At 39.9% G+C, this 18,839-nt stretch overlaps 1 protein-coding gene across 3 annotated transcripts in view; it reads right to left on the bottom strand.

Moving 5' to 3' along the window:
* Positions 1-3,559: 3,559 nt before the first annotated feature.
* The window catches only part of EDRF1 (erythroid differentiation regulatory factor 1), a 29,421-nt gene continuing 14,141 nt past the window's right edge, over positions 3,560-18,839 (bottom strand). For all 3 annotated transcript variants that reach the window (XM_052799012.1, XM_052799013.1, XM_052799014.1), the window contains 12 exons: positions 17,154-17,225; positions 16,891-17,041; positions 14,441-14,629; positions 13,179-13,379; positions 12,567-12,789; positions 10,528-10,747; positions 9,967-10,125; positions 9,531-9,680; positions 8,697-8,850; positions 8,308-8,423; positions 7,405-7,568; positions 3,560-4,409 (listed from right to left, as the gene is read on the bottom strand). In XM_052799012.1, coding sequence (XP_052654972.1) covers positions 4,238-4,409; positions 7,405-7,568; positions 8,308-8,423; positions 8,697-8,850; positions 9,531-9,680; positions 9,967-10,125; positions 10,528-10,747; positions 12,567-12,789; positions 13,179-13,379; positions 14,441-14,629; positions 16,891-17,041; positions 17,154-17,225 — 1,971 coding nt within the window. In that variant the 3' untranslated portion in view covers positions 3,560-4,237. The remainder of the gene's footprint in view (positions 4,410-7,404; positions 7,569-8,307; positions 8,424-8,696; positions 8,851-9,530; positions 9,681-9,966; positions 10,126-10,527; positions 10,748-12,566; positions 12,790-13,178; positions 13,380-14,440; positions 14,630-16,890; positions 17,042-17,153; positions 17,226-18,839) is intronic.

Raw genomic sequence — 18,839 nt, 5'->3', positions numbered from 1 at the left:
CCAAGACTGGGCTCTAGGAGGAAATCGGGTTGCCTTGCTTCTGTCACTTCAGATAGATCGTGTGCTCCCTCTTGACGTGTGACAAAAAGAAGATAACTCAGAGGACTTGACCTGCAGTAGAAGAGGTTAACCTAAGTAAGTAAGGAAGGTGTAGCTGGCATTTGCTGTGGGATGTGGAGGCCACGCAAACAGTTGCTGTGACTCGATACCATCTCTGAATCTGAAATTCAGACATACTGTTTGTCAATGAAAAACACCAGCTTGAGAAAACACCGGTTTGAGAATACCAGCTCTATACCTTGGTTCACGGTAGTATGCAGTAATGTATCGCAGTAAAAAGAGAAAAGGGAGTAGAATTGCAGCAGTTGAACTGGTTTTTATCCCTTTCCATCCAGATCAGCTACGTAGAGGCCTGGCTTGGCTTTATCCAAGGAACCCTCCCACAGCTGAAACCACCATTCCCAGATCACCATTGCTACCGAGTTCTCCCCAAACTGGGGCTGGGGAATTCATCCTTGTGGAAGATCCAGACGACAGTCCATACGATGGGCCCTTGGTTATTTTACCTGCTACCGACCTGGCTTTAGAGCACTGTGCGAGCCTCCTCCCCGCACACAAACGCCGCTCTAAGGAAGAGACCACGCTCCCAGCTGCTGCCTTTGCAATGCTGAGTCTGCCTGTGTAATTAAGAAGCAGGAGATGTTTTCCTGCAGAGGATGAGTCTTACCCAAGCGCTGCAGCATTCATAAACCAGGGAGGGCTTAAGACTTTTATTAGTAAGTAATTTGGCAGGTTACAGACCTGATCTATTCTATGTATGTGACTCAGTGAGGTACTGTGAAATATTCCTTCCATTTTGTTCTAAGGAAGCAAGAAGAGGTTACACAACTTCCCCCACAACCACAGGAACAGACAATTAACTGGTTCTCAGGGCTTATGCTGAGGCTTTTCTCGTCAATTGGCTGACAGTCATGGGCCTGCAGAAGCACACAGTGGTATTGATGCTAGCAGCTGCTTCTGAAATAAGCAGGATAAGGGAAGGTGTAAATGGTGTTTTTCTTCTGGCTACTTTCTACAGCGCTCATTTTGGTTTGGGGTTTTTTTCTTTTTTTTTTGAAATCGCAGAAAAACCTACTGCCCCTACAACCCTCACCCCTTTCCATTCTTCTCTTCTGTATTGGGTTTGCGTGGCACAGTTTTGGTAACAGGGGGGCTACAGGGGTGGCTGCTGTGAGAAGCTGCTGGAAGCTTCCCCCGTGTCCAACAGAGCCAATGCCAGCCGGCTCCGAGACGGACCCGCCGCTGGCCGAGGCCGAGCCCATCAGTGATGGGGGTAGCCCCTCTGGGAACAGATTTAAGAAGGGAAAAAAGTTGCTGCAGCACAGAAACTGCAGCAGAGAGAGGAGTGAGAAGATGTGAGAGCCCCAGCCCTGCAGCCCCCCAGGTCAGTGCAGAAGGAGGGCAGGAGATGCTCCAGGCGCCGGAGCAGAGATTCCCCTGCAGCGCGTGGGGAAGACCACGGTGAGGCACGCTGTCCCCTGCAGCCCAGGGAGGTCCACGGGGGAGCAGATCTCCACCTGCAGCCCGGGGAGGAGCCCACGCCGGAGCAGGGGGATGCCCGAAGGAGGCTGTGACCCCGTGGGAAGCCCGTGCTGGAGCAGGCTCCTGGCAGGACCTGTGGGTCTGTGGAGAGAGGAGCCCACGCTGGAGCAGGTTTGCTGGCAGGACTGGTGACCCCGTGGGGGACCCACGCTGGAGCAGGCTGTGCCTGAAGGACTGCAGCCCGGGGAAGGGACCCCACGCTGGAGCAGGGGAAGAGTGAGGAGTCCTCCCCCTGAGGAGGAAGGAGCGGCAGAGACAAGGTGTGATGAACTGACCCCAACCCCCATTCCCCGTCCCCCTGCGCTGCTGGGGGGGAGGAGGTGGAGAATTCGGGAATAAAGTTAAGCCCAGGAAGAAAGGAGGGGTGGAGGTAAGGTTTTTTAAGATTTAGTTTTTATTTCTCATTACCCTTCTCTAATTTATTACCAGTCAAATCAATTTTCCCCAAGTAGAGTCTGTTTTGCCTGTGATGGTAATTGGTGAGTGATCTCTCTCTGTCCTTATCTCGACCCACGAGCCTTTCGTTCTATTTTCTCTCCCCCGTCCAGCTGAGGAGGGCAGTGACAGAGCGGCTTTGGTGGGCACCTGGCGTCCAGCCAGGGTGAACCCACCACACCTTCCTTCCTAAAGTGTGCCTGCTCCCTCAGATTTTCTCAGGAGAAAGCAGTGCCTTTCAGCGTGGATCAGTGCAGTGCCTGTAAAATGCATTCAGGCAGGCAAAATCTCTTAAAAAAAAACCCCATTTAGGGAGTTTCAGTTTCAGGAGGACCAGAGATTACACTCTAGTCTGACACTTTTTTTTGGGACAGACCTTCCAGCCTGTCCCTCGTGAATGAAGTGAAAACTGCAGCACTGCGTGCACTGACCTCTTGCCTTAAGACAGCCTGCTAGATTGGATCTGATCAATGGGTTTCAGCTAGAATTTCCCCTTACCATCAGGAATCTGCCGGCAGCTGTCAGAGCAGTAGACTGTTCTCTAACCAGGAATCTCTCTTCTCTGCAGCCAAAACACTGTTACTGATCTCAGCAGTCTTCCTTAGTCACCCCTCAGCTCCTCTGCTCTGAAGAGATTTTTGTCATGAACATATTTCTTCTACCCCTCACCCTTGCCAGCCTTCCCGATGACAACAATTTGAAGCTTAGTGCTTTTAGCCTTCTTACTTCAGAAACCCACTGATCAATTTTCTGCAGCTTTGACCTCACCAAAAGTGAGGGGATGTAAGGGGTGTTGCATGGAGCCAGCCCTGAGGTGGAAGGCAGGAAAAGACACAGAACCCTAAGCCCCCAGTCTGCTTTCTTCTTCAAGTCAGTCATTCCAAATCGGAAGCAACAGAACAGATACATACGATCTTTCCTCCTTTCACAAGGTGCTTTTGCTTCTCTCAGGTGCATTTGTGCTCTGTGTTACATCAGAAAGATCTGATTTCTTCTGAAGACAGATCTAAGGATGCACTTGTAAAACCATGTTTAAATTGTCAGGATAGAAATGTCTACAAACTGGGGTTTTCTGGGTGAAAACACACCCCATGCAAAAAAGCATCGGTCTGTATCTCTCACCATGAGCATAAGAATCACCTCCTCAAAACAAGCAGCTGACATAGTGAATTCACTACTTGTGTCTAAGTATAGAGATTAAAAAAACCCCACACATGCACGTGTACACACATGTAAAAACTGTTCCTACCCTTAAATAAAGTGTGTTTTATATAATAATGCACCACATTTGTAGAAAAACATGAAGACATCAGATGTTATATTTTTGAAAACTTTAAATAATACACATTTCCAAAAACAGAGTCCTCGCATGCTGAGATAAGACTACATTCATTTGTTAGGCCTGATTTTACAGTTTCTTTCCAGCCCCCACTGCCTTTCAAATAGTTTTAATTCTGTTGAGCAGTTTGCTTCTCTGATGAGGGTCATAACAGTCATAAACAATAAAAACAAGGCAGACTGATTCATGAGTTTATATTTAATAAATAAATTTTTATTTAAAAATATGCTCTCATTTATTCACAGTTTCAAGTCTGAAAAAGGTAATACTACTCTTGATCGATTCAAACACAGCTAAAACCATTCACTTTCTGGGGTAAATGAAGTCCCAGTGATGGCTAATATTTGCAAGAGTCTTGCATCAAAGCTAGAAAGGCACACATTTTTGTGCAGGATAGTAACTGTAATAGAAGTAGTGTGTCCACATATTCAACAGAAATTTCCTTGTGGGACTTCGGTTCATGTTACTCGTTAAAGTGTTTCAGTGAAGCCTTGCTTACAAAGTATATTTCATGAAATATCAAACCAGAGCAACTGTGAGATTACATTTTTATGCAAAACGTTTACATCACTGCAAAGCCCATTATCTGTAAGAGAAAAATCATTAATTTCTCCAATGTGAAAAATTGTTATGTTTATATCCAGAACCCCGAATTGGCATTTCAAACAAAGAAACGCTAGTAACCGAACCACTACAGAGTTCTTGCAGGATAGAAAGGAATTCCTGTTCTTTCCCAGATGTACAGTGTAACCACACAGGCGGTATTAATTGCCTTCAATAAATACAAATATCACATGGGAAAAAATACCACTGATCCCATGCATAGCAAGGCACTGTTTCTGCTATTTTGCAGCATTTCAGTCACTGAATTCCTCCATTACTAGCTTCGTTATTTTGAGCCAGCTGTTCCAGTAAATTTAAGATTACCTCTATTCGTTCTAGCAGAGTCATACTTTTGTTAGCAGTTGCACGCAACAGCAGGGAGTAAACTTGCTTGTTTGTTTTAAGAACAACTTCTTCTTCATTAATGCCCCTAAAAAGAAAACAGATAATACAAACTATTAACCTGACCACAATATTTTATTCTGCAAATTATCAAAACAATTATTACATAACAACATTGATGACCATCTCTGTGAAACCACATGGCTGGCGTTTTGATTTGAGTCTCTTACCTCCTCAGTTCTTATTTCCTACCATTTCACAGCACTGCAGTCAGAGCCTCTGTTTATACTGCAGGAGGGATAAGGCGTTCTGATTTTTATTCGGCTCCAGTCCATTTGATTAACTCATAATCCCAAGTCACATCATAAACCCTCCGAATCCCGCTCTCCACGCCAAAACTCTGTACTTTTGTCTACGTTAGCATCTGATCAGATCATGCCAAACGCAGACAGACACCTGAACACTCGGGAGACACGGTCTCTTTGCTCCCCGCTGCCATGAGCTCTCCCCTCTAAACCACTACGGACATCATTTTCCCGTTCAAGACTGAATGCCATGATCTGGCCTCATTCTCTCGAGTTCCATACATCTAAGCTATTTCCCTACAATAGAGACTTTCCCATGTTCAACACCTCTGCACAAAAGAGCTTCTCTCTTCTGCCAGTCTGCAGTCTAAGCTCCCACCAATTTTCTCCATTTGACAAATATCGTTGTAAATCCCTTATCAGACATGTGCTGGTCTTCTGCTTCAGCGCTGTCACCCCTCCTCTCTGCCACCCTGCTCTGCTACATTTAATGTCCAAGACTAATAAGTAAGTGACCCAAACCAGAAAAAAGAAAAATTAAAATGCTGCCATTGATACTATAAATAAATAAAGCATGTATGTGTGCAAGCAGCAGTCAGTTTAATTGCAAATGCTTTGGGAATTACCAAGAAATGGTGAAGCAAATTAAATTCATAACACTTGGCAGAAATCAGACAGGTTTGTTTATTAAACAGAACAGGTAGTCAATAAAAAGCCACTGAAATGCAAAGTATTTCCAGGATAAGTTACAACAATTCCCAGAATGAAACATTACTTTCAATTACTTCTTTCCTCCAGTTTACATAGCCAAGTTCAGTTATGCTTATGTATTTAACTTCTAGAGGGTAAAACTCTGATTTCATCCAGTTTTATTGCCAGTCTGCAAGTTTCACTATCAAACATCAATTTTACCACGTTCTGTTCTCTGCCAAAGTGCATCTGAGACCCTGAAATAGCATTCGTGAGCTCCAATTTCCTCCCTTTTCAGTCTATTATTAAAACAGAAGGCAGACATTATCTTCTTCTACAAAGCAGAACTGAGGAAACGTACGCAAGATGTACACAAGGTACTAGAAAGGTTGAACAAAAGGTAGTTTTAAGCTTAGCCTCAATCCACCATTGTTTAAAAAAGTTTAACACATTACAGCAACACTCCCATTTCACAGTATTCAAATTAAAACTGTAACGCGTTCCCTATATGGAATCTTCAGTACCAAACCCCACTCGGGAGAGACAACGATGAGGAAGTAAATGGGGAAAAAACCCACAAAACAAAAAAACAGCAGTTTTTTGTTTTACAACATTTACCCATATCCTAGCAGAACTAAAACAATTTACTCCATTACTTGGGACATCTGCTTGGTTACATATAAATTATACTTTAATACTCTGCATTTCACATATTCAGATTGCCACCTTGTGGAAGGTCTTTTTTAAAAAGTGAAAGCACCAAACAATGCACCTAAACCACTGCTAAGAAAGCACACAGGCTTTCTTCTCATATCATGTTTTTCTATTTATCAGTCTCCTACTATCGGCAGACAAGTTACTGTGCAGAATGAATTCATTTCACAGTTTACTTCTAGCAAAATAGCACTTGCATCAGCAATGCTTCAATCTGAAAAACTATTAACTTCCAACAATAAAAGAATTCTCTAGAACTATATACTAGAACTAATGCCACATTTTCATAAATTAACTTTATATAACATTAGAAACAGCAGTAGTATGCTGCTGTAACTTCTGCAATCACACACATTTGCTGCTCAGGGAATAAAAGGTATTTTTTGGATCCCAAAAGCAACAACACACACATTCAAATCTAACCAACAGAAGCAATAGTGGTGGTGTAAGGAATTCCACTGCCGTACCTAATGCCAACAACACTTCAAGGTCAACACAAAAAGAAGCCACGTTTGTTTTCAATCGCAGCAGCAAGACAGAAGATTGTTTTTTCACTGCACTCCATTAGGCATTAGAAAAATTCTTTAACACCCGCAAGTATCTTCCCCATATACATCCCTCTCTATTTACAGCGTTACTGATGTGCCTACGTTTATTCTGAAGTATTTTGCTTGCTAAACTATGCTGTCACTGATATATTTTATCAAGATATATCAAAAGATCAGCAGTACACAGTAGTTTCTCTCCCACTAACTTTCACATGCTCTGTCACAGATGACGACCAATGTCAATTAAGATAAAGGACACCATATATGTGTACCTCATTCCCTGAACAAACATTTTGATTAAAAAAAAAACAACCAGTCAATGGCAAGTATGCCAGCAAAATTACAGCAGTACAAGTTAAACTGCTTTGTGTATGAATTTATACCTGTGAAGGACATAGGATTTATATCCTCTAAAGGGTAAGTTAGATATCACAAAGCATGATAAAGCATCAGTGATTCATAACTGTACCATGCATTTCAGACAACAATTACAAACTATTATTTTCCTATCTGAATACAGCCATTCAAGTCTGACTTTTTTGTCCTCGCTCAGTCCTGGACTGCTATCATGAAAGAGGAGAGAAAAAACCTGTCTAGACACACTCAGTAAAGATGTTTCTTGGTCATTCCCTCAATTGCACACAAAAACATAGAAAACTTGCAAAATTTAGACAATCAAGGCATATCTCGGCTCCTTCTCCACACAGAAGAGTCACCTCCATAAAAGAATAAGTATCACACTGTCTAGCATGCTTAAGTGTACATAGTTTGTATGGATTTATGGATGAGAATCACATCTACGCACACATATCTAGCTTCAACTTACCCAATTTTTTTTTTGGTTGAAGTTAACAATTTAATGGATTGGAGGAGAAGGAATGACATTCTGGACTCAAAAATACTAAGCAGTTTCAATACTTCTTCTTTGTTAAGTCCAGTAGGGGAATCATTAGGTGACACATTCTCAGCACTACTTTTATCCTTGCTTTTCTACAACAGGAAAACAGAAACCATTTCACTCAACCCCACCATTAAAATGCACTGCAATTAAGTCATACAACCACACTTCCAGGTTAGCTTACTCTTCGCAGGAGTGGTACCAACATCACAACTGCTATGACACCCTGTTTATGAGGCTTCAGTAGTTAGCTCATATCCACACTGTACACAAGTTATGCCAACTGCCTGTGTTGCACTTACATATTGGAGTATTTAGTTATAAAAATGTCAGGAAAATATGGACTTGACTACGACATCTGTTGCTCAAATTGTCAGCAAGGGACAAACACGTGTCAGCATACATTGCAAGTAATATAGGCATCAAGAACCTATTAAAACTAGCTACAGATAACCTCCTACACTTTAATATTTCAATATTAAATATGCTATGTAGAGACAATCCCCATTTATATTGTACATACATTCTTAAGTTCTTTAGGAAGACTTTTAAGGGATAATACAGAGTTCCACAGAAACCCACTCACTCAGACAGTCACTCAGTATGCATCCATATACAAACATGTTTTAATCCATCTCCAGATCATGTTCTAGAGTAATTTTTTTTATCCACTTCCACTTAAAGGCTAGAAGAGAACCCTGTCCACACTATTTAAGCAACTAGCTCTACTGAAAAGTAACCAAGCAATAACTTAATTGCCAAATGACCAGTTTTACATGAATGCAAGAGATACAAGGGAGCAGATAATCAGACCGCTTGACTTTTTTTTACCTGTTCACTTTCTGCCACTAGCTCCTTTCTGATGAGCTGGAATGCACCCTTCGCTTTCACCATTATATCTAGGGCCCCAAACAAAGTCTTTAATTTCCCAGCACTGCTGTTCTGACCTAAAAAAAGTAAAAACAAAGGACACAAACAGCTTATGTTATGGATTGTACTTTTTCTTCCATCCAAAGATTTCAAGAGTTCTCATGAGAAAAGCACGTACTGTCCTAGTCAACTGAAAACTGGTAAGATAAAAATGTCTCTTCTCTCTTGAAGAAAATTCTATTCTGAGAAGCAGATTACTCCTACTCTCATATACAAAGTTATCTAAAAATGAAATTAAATAGATAATGGTACTTTGGAAAGCTGTTGTAGTAAGACAGAGCTAGACTTACTTGCCATCTGGAATTCTGCAAATGCCACTCTTTCCAGCTGCACACGAAGAAACTCACAGGGTGCATCCTTCAAGAGTTGGAAGAGTCGTACTGCCTTACTATAATGAAGATCAGCAAGTACTCGGTGTTGTTTCCTCAAATGTTCATCACCAACCTGCACTCAAAGTATGGTAGATAGTAAATCCCAGAGAATTTGTATGTCCATAAGGTAACCATTAGAAAAAAACCTGCATATGTTGGTACATGAGGTACTAACAATTGTTCCCCAGCTCATTTCATAATGGTTCATCTAAAGGTCTGCACATTTCTAGAATACATCATCAGCCTGCCATCTTTGAAGCTATTGTAATTTCATAGCTAATGCTAACAAATTCACACCAAGTTGAATTAAGTTAACCATAAAGAATAGTAATTTGGAAAAAAAAAATTAAAAAAAAAATCAGAAAGCGACTTGCAAGTCTACACTAAGGTGTTAATAAATCATATGCTAATGTTCTAGCAGAGGGCTGTCTGCTTATATATCAGAAGAGTGGCTGGGATGCAAAACCAAACCAAAGAAAATATTTATCATCAATGCTTCTGTTATGAGAGAACAGAACTACTTAGAATAGACAGAACCATAAAGCTCAATACACTCTATAAAAGACCGACTGCTCTTAAAAGTAACATTGTATTTCACAATGATTTGCAAATAAACCACCTCATATTTCTTTGGTTAAATCCTTTAAATAAATATACCCCAACTACAGGTAGAAGGATAAATATCAATCTCCACACACATTGGACACGTTAAGTGTGGAACCTATACAGAAAAACAAAAGTTTGTACTAATACCTGGTTTCTCAGGCAACTGTGGTACATTGAAGCAAGCCTGTGGTGGATGGTTGCAGCCCTGTATTGGCAGAGAGGCTGCCGTGCAGACACTGTATCAACATCGCAGTATTTCAGGGACTTCTTCATGGCCTCACTAACTTCCTTCTCTATCTACAAAATAAAACAAAAAAGCATAGTGCGATTACTTTGAAACTAGAACGCCACTACGTGCAAGTGTAAGGGTTAAATCTCTATTTCCGGCATTATCTTTTCATTAAGCAAAACCTGAAAATGCAAGTGACTAAACATTTTATAGTTTGCAAGAACTACTTCACAAAAGTTCTTCAATCTAAGGAAGGTTTACAAGTTATTCCAATATCAATTTTGCTCACTGTTTAGTTTTTCAGGAAGACAATAGCGTATTTTACCAGATGTTGTCACAAATGCTCTTTACTACCTGTTCCTGAGCCTTTCGAGATAGTGGAGCATAATCCTGCTGTAGAGTTGCCATAGTGAAATATGTAGTAGACAGCTCCCAGTTCACAGAATCCCAAACAGCTGGATGCACATCTCTCTTACCCAGTGATCTTAATGCCTTCAGATAGTAGTCAACAGCCTACAGATTATAAATAATATACACACATGGTTACCGCTTTACTCATTCTCAAGGAAGCATTCCAAAATAATCTGTCTGAGCGTTCTTCAGTATTTTCCTTACACCCATTTTGGTCATAACTTTAATCCTGACCATGCATTTCTGTCTGCCTTCTGTGTGGTATTGCAGTCTGTTAAACATCAGGATCTGAAAGTCACAGCATTTCATATATCACAGCAATGGAAGCAAACCTCAACAACAATACTGAAGCCTATACAGCAAGGATTAAGATAATATGAAAGCAGGAGAGGTATCCCAAGTTATTACATCAAGACTTACAGATATTTACAAATATATTTACAAATGTTCTATGGTAAAAGGCATATTAGGGTATAGGCCATTCTAAAAATACTATCATGTTACCTTATTATAATAAAGCGCCTCTTCTGGGGAAAACTCTCTTTTGAAGTCACCTTCAGTTGCACAGTGCGCTTGAGCACAAATTCGCATCAGTCTTCCCGTGTTGCACAGCAGCAGAGCAGCATTGGTTGCATCATCAATTGACTCAAAATTCTGAATTCCTTCTTCAAAGCAAGAGAAGCTTTTCTTCCAGAGTTGCTGCTCTGTCGTCGATACATTTTTACTCACTAGGGTTAAGACACAAGGCTTACCACCTCATTCAAATTCTTGAAAGATACTGAACAAACATTTCCATTATGTTCTTTTTCTCGTTTTAGAGTTTAAGGGTGGTAAATGATTCTGAAGACCCAATTCATGGAAAATACTCTTAAGAAAACCTCAAACATTAAAATCTTAATACCTAAAGTGCACTATTACACATACTATACTTTCAAAAGAATTGTGATAACATGACAGACAAAAACTAGGGTAAATTAACAGGATAAACATAGTTGGTTTTTTTTTTTCTCCACAGTAATATTCTGGGTACCACAGTTACTTCTATAAACATACAGTATGAAACAAGTAAAAAGTGACTTCTACAGGCAAGTGACATTCAGTATTTGAGCTTTGACTTCAGATAAACAGCAGTTCTGCAAAACCACAGAGATTATGAAAAATTACAAAATTAAAAGTCCAACCCCAAATCCTTCAAATATTAATTGGACAAAGGTCACAGAAAAAAGCCAGTATTTGGGAGACTGGAGCTGTTTACAATGAACCACCAGCATCTAATTTGTTCTAGCTCATATAAAACTCTTACTTGTTGTCCTGGTTTCGGCTGGGATAGAGTTAGTTTTCTTTCTAGTAGCTGGTATAGTGTTATGTCTTGGATTCAGTGTGAGAAGAATGTTGATAACACACTGATGTTTTCAGTTGCTGCTAAACAGTCAAGGATTTTTCAGCTTCTCCTGCCCAGCCAGTGAGAAGGCTGGAGGGGCACAAGAAGTTGGGAGAGGACACAGCCAGGACAGCTGACCCCAACTGGCCAAAGGGATATTCCATACTGTGTGACATCATGCCCAGTGTATAAACTGGGGGGAGTTGGCCTGGGGGGCAGATCACTGCTCGGGAACTAACTGGGCATGGGTCGGCGAGTGGTGAGCAATTGCATTGTGCATCACTTGTTTTGTATATTCCAATTATTTTATTATCATTTTATTATTGTTATTTTCTTCCTTTCTGTTCTAGTAAACTGTTCTTATCTCAACCCACAAGTTTTACTTCCCCCCCCCCCCCCCCCCCCCAATTCTCTCCCCCATCCCACTGGGTGCTGGGGGCAAAGTCAGTGAGCGGCTGTGTGGCGCTAAACCATGACACTTGTAGACACAACATTATTGGTTTTGCTTTCAAAAGACAAAAACCCACCAAACACCTTACCATACCAGGTTGCCCTTAGGCAACCTCCATTTCCTAAAAAAACCAACCAACCAAACAAAAAAACACAAAAAAACAAACACAAAAAAACCCCAAACACAACAATACAAAACCCAAAGAAACAGAAAAAAAAAAAACCAGAAACAAAACCCAAGAAAACCCAAAAGCAAAGCCACCAAGGATTTACTTACCAAAAGACATACAGACTGACTTCACTGAAACTATTCTTACGTTTAAATTAAGTTTACGCTTGTTCATGCTGGGCTAAACCGAACACATCAAGAATGCAACACGCCCTCCCTTCTATAACTGAGTTGGCTTAAAGTTTCCATCATGTTTTTTGAGGGCATTCTACACGCTTCAAAAGAATTTCTCCAAAGCTATAGATTCCATTATTCAGTTTAGGCTCAATTAAGTACAATGTACAAGCCACAGTAAATCTACTGTAGACAACTAGTTACAATGGACATTAAAGTTACATAACATCAATTACAGAAAAGTATTTACTACTAAGTTCTTTAAATGTCGTCTTTGTAATCAGAAATACTCAAGATTTCTCGCACTATTAGTGAACATGATCGTTATTGTAGCTCCGCGAAATAGTAAGAAGTGGAAAAAAAGAATACTTGCCCAGTCTCTCAGTCTGCACTGCAGCAGCCTGGTTCATGTAAAACACTCCAATCTCATTCCTGATATTGCCCATCCTCTTTAGTACCTGTATATGCTGCTCTGGATTTTGGTTTTTTAGATTACTGAAAAGTAAAATTTCATAAGCTGCTTCATAACATTTACAGCTGACAGAAAGTTGGCACTCCAAGTCTGTAGACAAATCTGTAGCCCAGGCAAACACTAGAAAACAAAATTCAAAGCCTGCATGTCAAACAGTATTTCCAAACAAACTTACATCTGTGACAGTCTAGAGGAAAATGCCAAAAAAGATGACCAAGTATAATAACCATGTCAGAACAATCCCACAATTTCTGCACATAAGTAAAATTTACCCATTACTTAAACAATGTCTCCCGTTATTTTACAGCTTCAGGCATGTCATACAATATCTTGACAACCTCCTTACATATGACAGGCACAATAAGCTTTCTCTGAAGAAAACAGAACTGAAGCTTAATAAACCCTCCTCCAGAAATGTTACTAGTGCATGGTTTTGAGGAAGCACAATGAAATTATTTATGTCTGTCACATAACTGCATTATGGCAGTTATCTTGTATCAGTATCATACCTTGGCACCTGGATTCTCTATGAAGACTGTGTAATATTTCCTGATCTTCTTTTGTCTGGTAATTATACTCTTCAAGATATGCAGCTCTGTTGTTTGCATTCTGAGCAAGCATTAATTGGATATCTCCACAAAGGGTTAAACACTGACAAAGAAATACTAACACTTCAGGAAGCATGCTGGCGCAGAGACAACAGTAGGTATCTATTAGAAAAAAAAATTCCATGGATGAGGGAGCAGGAAAGAAAAGAATTAAACATCAAAAGGTTTGACACAGACTGACAATATAATCGGTTTTTATGTAACCTGTCACACTTATTCTCTGTATGCAGACAACACATGTTCTTCTAAGAAGAACTACCATATTTTAAAGTCATAGTTGCTCTACACAGCTGACAGTTTGAAAAAGAGCAGCTATGTTGACCAAGATGAGCAGTGAATCTGGTAATTACAAATGCTAATCTTAGATTTGACTGAAGGAAAACCTACTTTCTACAGATTAACTCAAATGAGATACAGCATGAAAAATTAAATTCCACAAGGTACAGTTTAAACTTGATTCTCAAGTCTTTAAAAGACTGAAAGCTGAAGAATGCTTTGAGTTATTGATAAGCATATTGATGCTTTGTGTTAAGATCAAGCACTCTTGCTTTATAAGCCTCCTCCCACCCCAAGCCCTACAAATACTGAAGCAAAATAGCAGCACTACAGTACTAAGCTAATGGCATTTTCTGATTAGTTATTCTCATTATGGTAGTAATATTCTGAACAGCCTGATCTTCCTTCCTTCGTTTTCCTCAGTAATACTTGAAGATGTACTTCATTTTAGAGGAGTATCCAATTCAGCTGATGAACAAGTTTGGTATTTCTGAGTCAGGAATATGTTTAAATGAAATGGGAACCACCAGGCATTTCCAGGCAAAAAACATCTGCTTGCAGCGATAGCACTTAGACCACAGAATACTGTCTTGGTCTTGGCACCAGGACTGACTCTCCCAGCTTCAAATGCTCTGAAGCGCTGAATCTGCACTCTAAGTTTCCCAATCTGTCAAAATGGGAGCACCTTTCTACCAGTGACAGGAGTTATTCTTACTACAGACTTCCCTGCTGAATAATGAGCTAGACGCTTAGTTTAACTAAACACATGGTTGTCAGACTTGTCACTGCATGCCACTAGGATAAATCATGCACAAGAGAAGTATTTGATATCATGAAAGGTTTATACAGGCAATGGTACAGATGACAAACACATTCTAGCAACTTACCATGGCACTGTAAAGCCAGCTTGATGTATCGTAATGCTCTCCCATATTTCTGTAGAATCATAGCAGCATCAGATAGGACATAATAAGCCTTTGATGACTTCAGAATGAGCTGGAGTTTCATTTTATATTGCCACGATCCAGGAATCATTCCTGACTGACTGCAATGCTTACCCTTCTGAAATGAGCCCACTGTAACATGGAACAGAACCTCATCAGTAAATCTCATCTCCATAACATATGCCAGAGGTTGGACACAACTTCATCAGCATACAGACAGAATGTAAACTGCCTTATTACAGCTCTGCACAAGTAGAGTTATGCCAACTTGTCTGCCACTACATTTTTCATCTGCAAAATGGACCCACTACTTGGAACTTTTCCATGTACTCCACCTGATAGTGGGATGCTCGAACACAGTAAGCACAGTGACAATGCAGCTAACCTCTCATGCTTTAAACAGCCATTGCATCTGTGTTTCAAAAACTAAGACTATTCCGTTAGGTAGCAGTAGAAAAGAACAGGAAAGCCACAGGCATAGTTTGTCATGTCCTCCACCAAATCCTTAGGATACATGCTCTGCTTCTGTATGAACAGTCTCAAAGTGAGAAAGACTCCATTTGTGGGTTTAGCCTCCAGCACAGGAGGAACTGGATAACCCGGTCCTTCCCACAAGAAAAAACAATGTCTGTCTCACACTCATTTCAAGACATTCTCAGCATGAGATTATGAAGGTTCCTTCTTCAATGCTGCAGCAGTTATGGAACCAGAAAGAACAGGCCACTGAGTTTAAGTTTACCAATGGACAGAATTTTGTCCTGACAGTATTTGCACACAGAAATGAATCTCTTGTTTACAGGTGGACCTACAAGGCCTGACTTGCAAGCCCACTATCTTTAGTAAGTTATAGAAGAACTACATGTTTACATTAGGACAAAGACAAATCTAATACAGTAACACCTCATGCAGTTGAAGATACAGAATGCACATATACTGTATCTATATACTAATCAGAAGTAGTTCTCTTCAAGAATTAAGAGCACTTATCCTTTCTGTATCTATGTAAACATACACATGTAGCAGAGAAACTACATAATTTGCATCACAGGAAACAAACCAACCCAGACAGTGGAGAAGCAAAAGTTCCTCCCTTCTGTTTGAACTATTTTTCTCTAGGTTGAATTCAATCCTTACGACCTAAGCAAGTAGCACCATTGCTACTTCAGGGAAGAACTCCAGCACAGCTCCAGAAATCAACCAAAGTATTTTTTTCTGATCTGTGCTATATTTATCTCCTACATCCCCCAGGAAACACTTGTTTCTAAACAGAAAAAGTTAGCGTGCAGACATTCTCCTTGCCAGCTGTCAAGCAGCTGCAATGTGTCATCAGTTCCAAATTCTTCTGAAGGCAGAAGACAAGAGCCTGGCTGCCGGAGAGCTGAAATAAGCACACTGTTCTTGCTGAGCTGACCTAGGTAAAATTTCTCAGTAGGTCTCGGTAAAAATTAGTCTCACAGTCCATATTAACAGTACCATGCAGAATTTATGTAAGCTCAATATAATATAACTTTCTGATGGAGGTGTTAAATTCTGTGGTCACATATCTGATAAAAACTAAGAAAGTATGCATACATCTCCAGGTCATTGACATTCAAGAGACAATCACAAAATTGGAAGTGAAACATGGGAACACTTAAATGAATAATTCGGAACTGAACTTGCTTACTATTTAGAGATTTTCAAAGGGGGAAGGGAGGAAAAAAGAAAGAATAAAGAATTGTAAAAATATTGAAGACAAATTTCTTTCTGAGTTATGCTTATAGGGCTTCTCGCCCTGCAGAGAACTCTACTACCTTCAGAAGAGTCTATGGCACTCCAGAGAAAAATAAAATACAGACTATAGTCTGAAACTTCTGGAGTTTGAGTATTTAAGCAAACAAAACATCTTTTATTTTCTGCTTCCTTCCACAATTGTAGAGGTACAAGAAAGAAAACAAAATCCTAGTTAGCATTTTACATGCAGTTCAGAAGCAAGCATAAAGTAGCAGAAAAAACTGCCAGAAGTAAGAAGTTCTTCCACAAAACTTCCAAGTCACAAAAAAAGAATGAAGACTGTTTTAAAAACAATGCACACAACTTACAGGGCTCCACATACCAAACTCCAAAATACTAAGCCCTTATGGAAGTCATCCGCAAGCCATATCTAAATAGGGTCCAGTAAAATTATGTGTTTACTAATAAAGGATGCTTTGATATGCAAAAATATCCCAAATGAGCTATTCTTTTCATACCTAAAAAGGAACAGACTGTTCTCCAATTCTCAGTATACTGCTTTTGCTTATGCAATAGTATAATTAGTGACTTCTAAGTACACTGTTTTGACAATCAAAATAAAGTAGCAGCAGTGTGTGTTGGCACTGGAAATGTCTTATTTGTACAACAATACAACTTACTTTTGTCTAAAAATAATGCCATCTGTTTTTCCAGACACTCGGGACCACCACTGGTGGATTCATCTTCGTATTTCAATGGGATTGGTGTGCTGGGGTCAGCTGCAGGAAGGTCACCCTCTTTTTTAACACTGCTGTCAACAGACTTCAAGCCCTGCAAGAAGAAAGCATTTAATTCACCTTGAAAGCAATATCTAGCAAATACAGAATACATCAAGAGTTGGGTACTAGGTGAAACTTCATTAGAAAATTGATGGTAAATTTACCTCCAGGACATAGTTGAGCACTAGCCTGCAGCGCTCCTCGGTGCCATGGCAGACAGGAAATGCACAGCTAGGCTTCATTGAGGGGGCAGCAGGGAAGAAATAAGAAGAAAATAAACGTTCAACACGTGAAACATCAAAATTACTGGCTAGAAGATACAAATGAGAGACAGCACTAAGAAAACCTGTTAAGGGAACTGAACTCTACACTATGAAGTGTCACAGTATTTCCTTCCTTTATCTCAGTGAGCAATTCATATACCTGGTCATCTACACTTGGTCTCTCCTGGTAATCCCAAAGACAATGCAAAGAAGAGAAGAGATGAGATGATGCTATTCCATAACAGTAATTACAAAAGTATCCACAGATGGTCTGTGATGCAGACCCAGGAAGACAAGCAGATTCAATACTATACAGAAACCACTTCCTCACCCTATACATCCAAGTTGCACTTTCATCACCTTTGAGCAACTCAGTGCCTTGGGTTTGGGGTTTTTGGGGGCAGGGGGAAGGGTGGGGGTGATGTATTTTTGTTTTCTTCTGGGATAGAGTAGAAGGGGGAGAAGAAAAGGGAAATTGAGTGCTTCTGCACCTGTACAAGTTGTTGTATTTTCAGCTGATGGACCTTGAAGTGTTAGAAATTAAGATAGCAACAAGAGTTACAATTTTTTTTTTTTTTTTTTTTTTTTTTTTAGGAAATCTTGTTCTTTGCACAGACATTAGAAAAAAGGTTTAGCTTTTCACCAATGAGAGTCATTTTGTAATCATATCCCTATATAGGCAAGACAAGCAAAACACCAGAACAAAAGTAAAATTCTATGAACAGTTTCTTCACTGATCTTCCCAGTTTCTCATATTCCTCTATTTTGTTTCAATAATAATGCACAGAAAGTGCAATGAAGGTAGCAGTATTACACTTCTGCTGAGTTGTTTATGAAGCACACGTATGTCAATGAAGTTTCAGATATACTTATGGTTATGCACCCAGGTAAATGGTATTCTGGCAATTACAAAGTGTTAAAAGCATTAGGAATCTCAAATTCCTGACAAGACAAAATTGCGCGATGTATGTCAAGAAAAGCTTTATTTACTTCTGTTGATATTGTGCATATGTTTGCAAGTCATTTGAGATCTATTCTAAGAACTTAATCATCTGTTACTGTTCTGTTTTTATATCGGGTTTGCTATACTATTACGTGTTGTTCTTATTGTATTTACTGTTCTGTCTTATGTTGTCTTTGCTGTATTACCACTTATTGCTTCGCTGTATTACTACTTAATTCTTTAATAAAACTACCCCTGGTACTCCTGCTCTGTTACCCTGGCACTGGAAAGGTCAGGATAGTAAATTGGAACTCGTATTCATGACGTGTCACACCAACCTAAATTTGGACAAAATACTAATTGGAAATGTCAAAATTTTACCAAATGTGCAGAGTAAAGCTCCATCTCTCTTTTAAAATTAACTATAACCAGAACTTCAAGGAGTCAAATTGCTGTATTCTGACCAGTTACCGTGGAAAGACAAATCAAAGAGGGAAATCAAAGACTAACTCTGTGGACGTGAAGTAGCTGATGCTCCCAGAAAAAAAACCCCAAATGTTAATATTGCTCCAGGAAAAAAAATACTAAAATAACCTAGGTATCCACACAAACTTGTGGTCATCTACAGCTCATACACATGGCCA

This window comes from Harpia harpyja, chromosome 10 (assembly GCF_026419915.1).
Source record: "Harpia harpyja isolate bHarHar1 chromosome 10, bHarHar1 primary haplotype, whole genome shotgun sequence".
In the NCBI taxonomy this organism is placed as follows: Eukaryota; Metazoa; Chordata; class Aves; order Accipitriformes; family Accipitridae; genus Harpia; species Harpia harpyja.
This window is presented reverse-complemented; position numbering and strand designations above follow the sequence as displayed.